Source organism: Schistocerca piceifrons, chromosome 2, assembly GCF_021461385.2.
Source record: "Schistocerca piceifrons isolate TAMUIC-IGC-003096 chromosome 2, iqSchPice1.1, whole genome shotgun sequence".
NCBI classification, from domain to species: domain Eukaryota; kingdom Metazoa; phylum Arthropoda; class Insecta; order Orthoptera; family Acrididae; genus Schistocerca; species Schistocerca piceifrons.
The window spans coordinates 538,190,102-538,203,131 of record NC_060139.1 but is presented as its reverse complement, the minus strand read 5'-3'; the positions used below and the strand labels follow the sequence as shown (position 1 = coordinate 538,203,131).

General features: G+C 42.1%; 1 protein-coding gene across 1 annotated transcript in view; it reads right to left on the bottom strand.

The window, feature by feature from the left end:
- Positions 1 to 13,030, bottom strand: part of LOC124775948 (mitochondrial uncoupling protein 4) — a 408,284-nt gene that overhangs the window by 105,643 nt on the left and 289,611 nt on the right. Inside the window, exon 6 of the mRNA XM_047250792.1 lies at positions 1,111 to 1,308. Within this exon, the coding sequence (XP_047106748.1) occupies positions 1,111 to 1,308 (198 nt within the window). The remainder of the gene's footprint in view (positions 1 to 1,110; positions 1,309 to 13,030) is intronic.

The window sequence follows — 13,030 nt, the reverse complement described above, 5'->3', positions numbered from 1 at the left end:
TCTAAGTGAAAGACATTAACATTCTAATTTTGATTTCCAGTTAATTGTAAGTCCTCAATGTCACACGGCTAGTTTGTCTACAATGGAATTTTTTGGATTTGCTGTTTCATACAATGTGCCACAAGAAACAGTAGTTAACTAGAAGATCCCTCAAAGCAACACACTCAGTCCATAACAGCACAACTCCTGTTTTTGCATAAAAAATTTTTTTCTTTGCTTAACCTTTCTCCAGCTCTGGATACAAGTAACTGTTCTTTACCTTCTGTTGAGTGCTCAGAAAATGTTTTGTTTCTGAGAACATCTGTGACATTGTTTTTAATAGCTAGTGTATGTTTTCTTTCCTCAACAATACTCAGTTTCAACTCTTCTGGATGTAATATGAAATCTTTTAACTACTCTACAAAAAATTCTTACCTAGTCTAACACCCGAACACATTCACAAAAACATCTTGCAGTCAAACACTGAATAATAATGCAGGAATAACAAAATGAGCATAATGAAAAATCAAAGACTGCTGATAAGCTGGTTGGTTGGTTTGTAGATTGAAGGGACTAAACTGTGGGTTATCAATCCCTGTTGCTAAGTGTTTGAGTCACAGTCATTGTGACATGAGGGAATTTATAAACAATCCGGTCCATGAGAAGAAGAGACACTTGTTTCTAACATAAATGCAAAACACTCTTGTGCCTACTTAACTTTAGTTATTTTCACAGTTTTTGTTGTAATCCAGTACAAGAATCCAGCCTCACAAAAAGTTCTGTTGTAGAGCCCTCAACTGATAGTACTAAAAATGAATAAATCCATGGATGGTAAAGAGCACATACAAAATTAGTATCTATAGTAAGGTAAGTCCCTGCAGAATGTAAATACTTTAGGAGCAAAGGAGACCTTTCACCAAATAGCAGAAGTGTTGAGTCATCAATGACTCAACACTCCAGCTATTCAGTCAGTGGTCTTCTTTACTCTTAAAGTATTTACATACAGACTCTATATTCCCACTTAAAGATTGTGCCATAAAAAAGAAAAGACATTAAACCTGTATTGTATTTTAAACAATATGATTCTCATAATTCATTACGTTTTTTATTAAGTTACTAATTAACAAATACCTGGAAAGCATGTGAGTTAGATGGCTATCTGGTAGTGATGTGTGAGTAAGTATAAACTGCTTTGCAGAATCATATGTTGTGAGATCACCAAGATTTACAAGAGCTGCTCTCTGAACATTTGGTATTGAGCCTTTCCATAGACCTCTGATGCCACCTTTTGCCAGTATCTTCTGAAATGCGTGCAATGTGCCATGAACTCTGAAAATAAATGTGAAGCATCTTGCTTTGTACAATGATTATACTTAAAAATAATAAATGACATACTAATCACACACTTCTACTTGGCCCCTGAGAGGAGGATGCTGGGAGTGGAAGCTTGCAATCGGCTAGTAGCACATTGGATACTGAGACAAGCCTCGCATTCTCCTCCCAGAGCAGCCATTTTACAGTTTATATAAGAAATAAATTTGTAATAAGTTAATGCATCGTAGAAGGGACACAAAAGTTGCTGGTGAGTTGCCACAAGAATCAGGCACCAGGTACAGCCTCTTTACTCATTTTGGTAAATAATATTAACAATCACTAAGCACACTACCACACATGGATCAACACTATATTCATAATGGCTACTTATTGTTATGTTGCACAATACTGTTACCCGTATGTAGCTAATGTTGGCAGTGACTGTAAATATTCTGGAGCAGCTCGAAGTCAGCTGACTTCCACTAATCTCTTAGGGGTCAAGTAAAAATATGCAATCAGTACAAAACATGCACCCATCTTATCTACAACACACTTCAGTTTAATCTTCTCCTAAACAATGTTACACAACAGTGACTGAATTTTTCATTAAGTTACAAACCTTCAACATGTCCATCACACCACAGAAGAATGTAATGGTATTACAAGCAAAAAATCTATCGGTCATGCATTGGCAGCAGTAAAGCATATTCGAGTGAAGAGAAAACTGTTTTCCATATTCTGAATCCAGATTTCAAAATCACTGATATCTAAATGTGAGAAACATTTTGAATATAGTTGTGGCAACACTGATGTGCCGTAACATCTCTGGCGTGCAAAAAATCTTTGGGCCAAGGCAGCCATTATGTTCTGTCTATGTGATACTTTCAATGTGTAATGACGTACATCTGAAGTGTGACAATAAATGTGCTCATTGTTTTAACAAGTGGATTAACGGGTTGTTATTTATAATGATAAGGACCCAAATCCCTACACTGGTGACCCTGCTGACAGTTTGTGACACTCTTCCCGTGTTCTACCTGAGTTCAATAACAATAACAATCGTGTGTGTACGAGTGAACCGCCTGTATCGTCATGTGGCATACGCAACGAGGTGTACCGCCATACAATTTCTACGGTCAGAATCTGACCATGCCACTCACCTGCAATACGCATGGACTCTATACATCAAACATTTCGAGGCCATCCGACCTGCGAGTGGATTGCAGTACCACAACACTCAAAAGACAATGCGTGCGTATCACCCGCCATCTTGCCTCAAGATCGTTCTTTCGAAGATACAGGACAAAGTGTGAAAAGAGATCCAGACATTCCACCACTAATGTCACACGCTCAGGAGTGCGCAACCCCCCTCAGAACTTTGCACCAACTTTTGGAGCAGTGCCACTACATGGCTGCTACATCATCCGCGCTGCGAATCGGTTCCACGCCTGGCTACGCACAGCCTCAATTTTCTGATCGAACTGAACAGTGTATAGTCAATATGACCTCTCCTAGTACCTCGACCAATCCGAGGGGTGTAACAGATTACGGGACCCCGGGCCTACAACCCCCCCCCCCCCCCCTCCTCCTCAGCAGACGCCATATTGACTGCTCCCACACCTGTGGCTCTTACACACCCAGTGGTCATGGATTCCAAACCAACTAAGTTACCTAAACTGCCAACTTTTGCAAAAACGTAGCCCAACACATGGTTTGCATTAGTCGACTCTATATTCACCACCACAGGCATTGACTCAGAAGAATCACGCTTCGTGTGTTTGGTGGGACATTTGCATGACCATTTGGATTTGATTAGCGACATTGTGATCAGCCCCCCCCTTCTTCACCGAAATACACGAAGGCGAAAAGACTCATTTGTGAAAGACTTTCTTGAACTCTGGACAACATTATTCATCATATCATTCACGAGGAACACCTGCATGACCTCACCCAATCAGGACTATGGCGACGAATCCACGTCCTCACACCTGTGGATTTGCTACCCGATACAGCGTTATGGTCGATGTGGCTCATCAAAATGCCAGAAGCATTACAACTACAGCTCCTGCCGCTCACCAACAGCATCTTGGATGAGAAGCTTTCGGTTGCGGATCAAGCTTTCAAGATTATTAACAGGCGAGCACACAGCATGAAGAATGGAGGTAGCAATCTCAACAGCACGCCACCCCCCCCTTCCCCCTCCAGGATTCGGGCGAGCTCAATTCCTCAACAATCACGCTATGACAGTGGTGACATCTGCCTGCCATCACGGGGAACCAGATACAGCCTCCATGGCATCTGTCATGACAACCGACATCGCACTGCAGCACTCCACAACAGAAACAGCCGACACCAGGAGCTCTACATCACCCCTGCCTAACGCAGCCTGGTCGCTGTGTTGGTTCCACGCCAACTTCAGTGACGCGGCCAGGAAATGTCACAGCCATTGCACAGCAGGAAATGCAGCTCATGAGGTGCCATAGGTGCAGCGTCTCGCACACAGGAAAAAAGATGCCTTACAGCAGCAACAGCATCTAACACGGTAAGCGCCGACGGTTGTCTATTCGCTCTTGACCTCATCTCAGGAACTAAATTCCTCGTTGACAGTGGTGCTGATATGAGTGTAATACCCCCAGCTCTCACACCTACCATGTTAACTTCCTCGCCCAGACTGTTCTGCACGGCTAATGACTCTCATATCAAAGTGTTAGGTACAGCATCTTTAACGCTCAAACTGTCAAAAGACTTGAAGCTTTCGTGGACTTTTCACGTGGCACAGATGAATTGTTCGGCCTTGGGCATTGACTTTCTGCGACACCATAAATTTTCGCTAGACATTCTACGAAGTACATTAGTCCATCAACCTTCACAAAAGACTATCGCCCTCATGGCCACTGCGTCTGTATCACCCATTCGGTCAAAAAACATTGACATTTCCCTATTGCAGACCGAATGTGCTCTTTTTGCTGCCAAGTTAACTAGTAAAAGTTGCGACGTGCTACTACAATGACAAGAAATCAGTGAACTCAAGCAAATGCAGGCCAAGCTCACCTCCCTTATCGAGCGTACCAAACAGACATTACAGAGCATGAAATCTGAACTCGCCTCACTTCGACGTATTCGCTCTTCGCACAAACTGTCATGCGCTCAAATCATTGACTCATTGCATGAGTGTTTGAATGCTAATGACGCACCCCGCGCGCGTAGCATGTTATCCATCACGAGCGGTGCATGTCACAAACTCAATACGACTGAGGGCCCTCTGGTCAGACACTGACCATGACGCCTGAATCCACACAAATTCAAAGCGGCGAAAGCAATCATCTCGGACCTATTAAAAGCAGGCATTGTACGCCCATCCTCCAGTGACTGGACGTCACCAATTCATCTCGCACCAAAGAAGGATGGTTCCTACAGACACTGTGGTGACTATAGACGTCTCAATGACCGCATAATCATGGACAATTATCCAGTATCGAACATTCAGGACTTCGCTTCTCAGTTGGCAGGTGCTAAAATTTTCAGTGTGGTATACTGTGAGAAAGCGTATCACCAAATACCAACGTACGAACAAGATATCCCTAAAATGGCCATCACCACACCCTTCGGCCTCTTCGAATATGTTTAGATGCCTTACAGATTGACAAACGCTGCCCAAACCTGGCAGATGTTCTTAGATACAGTGTTACGACCCCTACCTTTCTGCTACGTGTACCTGGCCGACATTTTGATCTTTTCTTCCTCTCCGGGTGCTGTTTGACACATTACAATCCCACGGTGTGATTGTCAACAAATACAAACTGAGACAGGATTCTGTTGTTTTTCTGGGACACATAGTTTCAGCCAATGGTATCCAGCCCACACAAGATAAAATAGACATTATTAAACGGCTGCCGATACCAGAAACATACCATGAACTCCGCCGGTTCTTAAGAATGATCAATTTTTTCCGCCACCACATTCCAAGAGCCACCGAACTATAGGTCCCCCTCTCAGATGCACTGTGTGGACCACAAACGTCAGGTGACAGGCGCATGCTGTAGACAGAGGTTGTGTGTGCGTCTTTCAAAAAACTCAAAACCACACTCCCGGAAGCCATCACGCTTGCCCATCCACACCGGGATGCAACACTTTTGCTCACCACGGACGCTAGCGAAATATCTATCAGCACAGTACTTCAACAACACAGAGGATAGTTGGTGCAACCTCTTAAGTTCTTTTCAAAAAAAACTTTCTCTCTCTCAGTGCAAATGGTCCGCTTTCGACAAAGAGTTCTTAGCTGTCTACGAAGCCATTAGATATTTCCGCGAAGACGTTGAGGGACACCCCCTCACGAACTTTACAGACCACAAACCTCTCGCCCAAGCACTCACAAACCCTCCAGCCGACCAACCTCCTAGGAGGTTCCGTTATTTCAACCTCATTTCACAATACACAACTAATGTACAATGCGTTCGGGGATCCAACAACATAGCCGCTGATTATTTCTCCCACATCTAGGGCATATCTTCCTCAATTAACTTCAATGCTCTTGCTCAAGCACAAACAAATGATGACTCCTTGGCGAGTCTTTTATCCGACAATAATCACTCTCTGTGCCTGGCGCACAAGACGATCCCCGGCACATGCTCGGAGCTATGGTGAGACACTTCCACTCGCGTGCCACGCCCCCTTGTCCCCTCCTCTTTGCGTCGATCAGTGTTTGATGCACTGCACAGTCTCGCCCACCCGAGCATTCGCACAACTACACGCATCATCATCGCCGAGCGTTTCGTATGGCCTTCGCTTCGCAAAGACTGTCGCGACTGGTGTCACACTTGTATTTCGTGCCAGCGGTCCAAAGTCGGACGCCACTGCACGCCCCCCTCAGGCGTCTTCCACTCTCCTTCTGGCAGACATCCACATCAACATTGTCGGCCCCCTTCCCCAGGTGGATGGTTACTGATACTTGCTTACTTTTATTGACAGAACAACTAGATGGGTCGAGGCAACCCCTCTAGCCAATATTTCGGACGAAACAGTTGCCAACGCTGTCCTCTCCACATGGGTGGCATGTTTTGGCTGGCCCGAAATCATTACTACAGACCAAGGCCGTCAATTCAAGGCTGTCCTCTTCACAAAAATGTGCAAGCTCTTCGGTGTAGGCCGCATTCGCACGCACAGCACATTAAAGACATCGCTAATGTGCCACAATGAACGGTGGTTACACGCCCTCCTGTGGGTACTGCTAGGCCTCCGTTCTGTATATAAAGATGACCTGCAGTGCTCGGTGGATGAACTGCTCTATGGCGAGCCGTAGACTCTACCCGCCAAGTTTGTTGAGCCTTCACCGCTCCAAGATACCATTGAATACCCCGTGCTAATCGAGAACAAACTACAGATGATACGAGTGCGAAGGGCACCTGCTCCAAAAGCACACACCCCGCCTAAAACATTCGTGCAGCAGCAGGTAGCCACATGTGAAGCTGTGATGCTTAGGGACAATACAGTGCGTGGCACCCAGCCCCCATACACAGGCCCTTACAAGGTACTTAGGCGCTCATCGAATATATTCAACATCTGTATCAAAGGCAAACCCTCGACAGTGTCAGTGTCTCGACTCAACGACTCAAGCTGGCTTGGGTCACTGCAGATGACAACACCTCCAGCGACCCGATGCCACCGACCACGATGGACAATAACCTCCACACCACTGCTTCCTCAAGGGACGACACGCCGGCCACGCCCCCTTCCCCAATGCTGGGAACCCTCACTGGGCAGAGTCCAGGGTCCACACCCTTCACCCTACCCTCTCCTGCTATGCCCGTCATACACTTCTCACCCGACATTCAACAACCCACTACCATCTCCATCGACGTCTCACACTTTTCACCGTCTGACATCTGTATAACTACCACAAATGATTCTCTCTTAGTCATCCACGCTCCCCCCCACTCCGCCGACAATGACACCTTCCAACTTTCCGTTCTCCATTCCTCACCAATCTCCGATTCCTTAGATCCTTCCCTCATTGAATCTTTCATTGACGCCACGGGGACACTGTACGTGTTGTACCCCATGTCTCCGTCTATTCCCCCCACCCCTGTCACCTCACAAACCGGTCGCCGCATACTCCCACCGATGTGGCACTGTGATTACATTTTTCAATCCAAAAGGGCTCAAACCCCGGCCCCGCCCTGGCCAGTTCCCCCTCTGGATGAAGATGGCGTGACACCTGCACACTCCCCCCACAACAGCCAGAGCCTCGTACTCCGCACAGCAGGGGGGTGGCAACACTGACGTGCCATAACATCTCTGGTGCGCAAAAACTCTTTGGGCCAAGGTGGCCATTATGTTCTGTCTATGTGATACTTTTGATATATAATGACATATATCTGAAGTGTGACAATAAATGTGCTCATTGTTTTAACAAGTGGATCAATGGGTTGTTATTTATAATGATAAGGACCCAAACTCCCACATAGTTATAATTACTAAAGATGATTATACAACGCAGGATAACTAAACCCTATAGTCTCTGAATTTAAAACAGTCATTTAGCAAATAAGTATATCACATGATATACCTCCATTATTATTCCTTTCATTATTATTCCATTATTTATGTTGGTATGAGTTAGAAAGTGCTAAGAGAAAAGATAGCATTCGGATTTACTGCCTGCTATCTTACTGCAAATCATTTGCAGCTCTACATTCAATGAGTGGCACACACAATTATCATACATGTAAATTTTAAAAAATCTTCACTTTCGGCTGCAGGAGATAAGGAGATGAGACCAAAAAGAAATTTTTTAGTGAACACGAAGATGAATAGATACAAAAAATAATTGTTAATAATAGAAAAAAAGCAATAAAAGATTCAGGAAAGAAAAGAGAGAAAAATAAACAATAAAGAAAACAGACCAAGAAGAACTGTGAGAAAAGTGATACAAACAGTGCTACCAACCCGTTTCAGTCATCCCAAGTCTCATAAAAATATGTTAATATCTGATGTACCGGCAACTATGCAACTATTTTGAAAATTGTGACCTGGTCTTTGATAGTCAACTTAGATTCTGGCAAGGAAAAAAAAAATGAGCCCACTGCCCTCAAATTTGTTAACAAAGGACTAGCTGCTTTTTGAAAATAAGAAACAATGTCAGTGGTGTAATACAGTTAGAGTAAAGACTTGATTGTATTTCCATGACATATTGTTCATTAAATCTAACAATGGAATATCCAGGATGGAATGTAACAATACTAGAGAAGGAAAGCTGTTACTCATCATATAGCAGAGACGCAGAGTCACAACAGGCACAACAAAAAGATTCACACAATTATAGCTTTCAGCCATTAAGGCCTTTGTCAGCAGTAGACACACACACACACACACACACACACACACACACACACACACACGTCTGAGACTGCAGACATGTGTGCAAGTTGCGTTTGCATGAGTGTGTGTGCATGTGTGTATGGGTGTCTACTGCTGACAAAGGCCTGAATGGCCGAAAGCTATAATTGTGTGAATCTTTTTGTTGTGCCTATCGTGACTCAGCGTCTCCACTATATGGTGAGTAGCAACTTTCCTTCTCTGTTATTGTTCATTTAATCTGAATTTTATGGTCTAGATGACTTACTGTTGGTTGTAATTGATTCTTATTACGTAACAGGAGCAGTTAGTCTTGGTTAAAAGCAGACAACATGCTGTGGCAGAAAAGGTGTGGTACAAAGTTCAGTCCTTGGATCAAACTTCTTCTTAGTTGCAATTTGACTAGCTGCATAAAGCTTCAGTCAATTATCTGCTAGGTGAATGATATTATACTAATTAACATACACCATAACACTACAGAGCCGCATCTCACAATGCTAAAAACAATGGACTGAGTAATGAACTGGTAGGTATCAAATAAACACCTGCTCAATCTTGGAAAGACTCAAGAACTCCTGCTATGATTGATAGAAATAGACAGGAAACTGGTAAAACACTTAGCAATTTGTGTCGATTTCAAACTAAATTTACATTAAAGTTACAATAATTGTCAATGATATAAACCATAGGAAAATGCATCTACAATAACGTGTAAAGTTGGACCAAAGGAACACTATTACCCTCTCTTTAATACTAACTGTCAAACTTCTCTCTTTAATTATTTTAAAATTTTGTACATGGCTGGAGCAGCACTTTATGATGAAATCTTCTTGTAGAAATAATAAAACAGCCAGTCAGCTGCAAACAGAGTGGCTGTTTATTATTTCTGCAAGAAGATGTTTAATTATTGTAGTCATAAATCTCTACATACATCTCAAAATGCTTAATGTAAAGAGCAACTTAAAATGGTATGACACCAGATATGACAGCCACCAACACAAGGAACAAAGTAGAGTCACACATACCAAGATACAGACTGTTGGTGATAGGAAAAGGTAGGGGTTCATGTGTTACCTATATATGTTGTGAATTGTGGCTGAAGAATCTTGAATTCTGTGATTTTTAAAAGTACATATTTAAGTAAATTTACACAAACAAGCAGACACAACAGGACACGAACAGTGATAAAATAAGAGAAAAGGTGTTCAAAAATGGAAAAAAGACTAATAATCCATTCATTGACAGTAGATTACAAGCTGTTGGAGCCAGTGGCTCCTTTCTGGCAGAAGAGTTGAAGGGGAAGGAAGAAGGTTGAAGGAAAAGGACCAGAGAGGTTTAGGGGAAGGGGTACAGTTCAGAAAAGTCACCCAGAACCCTGAGTCAGGGGAGATTTACCGGATGGGATGAGAAGGAAAGACTCATTGTTGGGGACGGAACTGGACCCTTCAACTCTTCTACCAAAAGAAGGAGCCACTCGCTCCAACAGCTTGTAAAAGTTACACCCTTTTCAGTGTGTTCCCCTGCTGCTGCTTGGTGAACAGATTTTTTTATCTATCCATTAACATTGTGTTGTTAATAGTTCAGTCAGCAAGTTCTCGAAAAGGGGAGAACCTTACAAAAGGTTTGAATTTTATGAACTTTTCATTACACTGTATGAAGGTGATCTGTAGTTTAAAATCCAAGTTTGTGACAAGAACCCTGTGCTTACTTTGAGGAAGTGAAAAAGCACAATTTTTGGCACTTTTTCACTTTTTTCTCTATATTTTTCCTCCCTTCATTCCACAAGGAATCTATCTTGAAGTGTGCTACATTTCTTATAATTTTCAGTGGTTAAACTTACCAAGTTACAGAGCTTCACAGGAACAACAAATCTCTCAAATTATAAAAAAGTTACAAAAGTCCAAGTTTTACCATAATAACTTTAATTTTCCAATTGTTTTAATGTTGGTACAGAGAGTTGGGTAGCCAAGTGGACCTGGGAGACACAAGATACCAGTACCCTTCACCCTTCCTCCAACATCTTCCAAAATCTTCTGGGCTGTTTGTTGAAAACAGGACTTCATTTTGTTATTCTAGATCAAGAGAGGAAAGGAGGAGCATAGGAGAAGATAAATACCTTCTGTAGCCACATAATATTTCTTAGAAGTGTTGTAGCCCTTGAAGGCATCCTATAATTTTCCATTCCTTCATGAAATAACAGTGATATTATCTTAACAGCAGCAGCAAACACTGCACCCAGTAATAAAAATAAAAATGCGTTAGATTTATTAGTGCAAAGACTACAGGTACCGCCACCAACAGCTATTAGTTTCAAATATACAACCAGAGATTACTAAATTCATCATGTCACTAAAAAATGTTAATTCTACTGGCTGTGATGATGTTTCTAAGAGAATATTAATATCATTTGCTGACGTTATGGGACTACCCTTAAGCTAGCTTTGTAATCATCAATGATTCGGGGCACACTTTCTGGCAAACTTAAGAATTTTGTGGTAATACTCATTTACAAAACTGAAAATCAGCTAATTAGTCTACATTTCACTGAAGGTTACCCACAGAAAAAGCAATACATTACCTCACAACTGAAGTGCTAGGTGACCTAAATGAGAAAAATTACCCTGTTGGTACATTTTATGACCTTGTCAAAGTCTTGGACCACAAAATTCTACTTGTCAACTTAGGTGCTATGGCATTAATAGCAACCTTCTTGCATGTATGGAGTATTCCTTCATAACAGAAAGCAGAGGGTATCAAAATAGACAGTATCTCATGTCAGGCACAAATATAACTTCAGAAAGAGGGACCATAACATGAAGAGTGCTACAAGGACCGATATTAGGCCCACTCTTGTTTCTAACCTACATCAATAATCTTCCAGTGACTTTAAAGGTTGGTTCAAAAACTATAATGTTTACTGATGACACAAGCATACTAATCAAGGGTCCAAACTCAAACCTAAATGGCACAGCCAAAATTATGGCTGAACCGGCCTATAAGTGGTTCACAGCTGAAGTCTGCCTTTATCTCATAAGGACTGACATTACACAACTTAAAAATAGCAGACTATTAGTGCCAAAAATTGACATTAGTACTTATCTACTAAATGAAAGGCACTGTGAAAAATTCTTTGGGATAGAATTGGAAAACGAGTTAAAATGGAGTCAACATACAGATAAATTAATCAAGAAACTCAGTTTGCCACACTATGCCTTAGAGGCATCTCTCATTCTGTTGGCCTAAAGACAAGAGAGTTAGTTTATTTTGTATATTTTCTGATTGTCTTATGGAATTATCTTCTGGAGCAGTGCACCTAAAGTAAATAAAGCATTTATTCAGCAAAAGCAAGCAGTAAGAACATTCTGAAAAGTAGACTGTCTTTTTTAAGGATCATAGAATTCTTATATTCACTTTCCAATACAATGGCTCCTTAGGTGTTTTTGTTACTTACTTACTTATTTACTTACTTTTACTCCTCAGCTCAACAGCCCTTGAAAGGCCTTGGCCTGCATCACAATATCCTGCCATTCTATCCAGTCCATGGTTTTCAGTCTCCATCCTCTGACACCCAGTTTTTTTACGTCTTCTTCAATTCTGTTCACTCATCTCTTTCTGGGATGTATCTTCCATCATCTGTCTCCAGCCTTGTCATGAAAAATCTTCTTACATGTTCTGTCTTCCTCCATTCTGACCAATTGTCCTGCCCACCACAGTCTTCTTACTTTAATAATAGTGACAAGTCAGGTTGTTCAAAAAGTTGTTCTAGTTCTGCATTCGTATGGACGTGCCAACCTTCTTGATTATATATTGGGCCAAATGTTTTATGAAGAACCTTTCCCTCCACAGATGCTAAGGATCCTTTCCTCACCTGCAGTCATGGTCCATGTCTCGGCACCATACATAACAACTGGCTTTATAATTGTTTTGTAAATGATGATTTAAGATTTTCATGATATAAGTGAGCTCTAAGCATGGGTAGTGTGGCAAAGTAGCATCTGTTGCATGCTGCTATTCTAGCTTTCTCCTCACTGCTGATGTCATTTGTCTCTGTGATAGTCAATCCGAGGTACTTGAAATCTCTCACCCTTTCAAACTCCTTGTTGGCTATACTGAGATTTGGTAGGTGTCACTGGTTGGCATTGCCACATATTCAGTCTTTTCAACATTGACTACCAGACCAAGTTCCTTTGTACCTCTCTTCAGCTGTTGATAGGCATCAGCAAGAACAGCAGTGTTTCATTTGAGTAATCCCACATTGGCTGCATAGGCTAGGTGCTGCAGTGAACAATTAAAAATGGTTCCTCCTCTGCTTAACTCTATCTGACTTATGACTTTTTCTAGGCAGAGGTTGAATAGCAGTGAGGAGATATTCTCAACCTGTCTC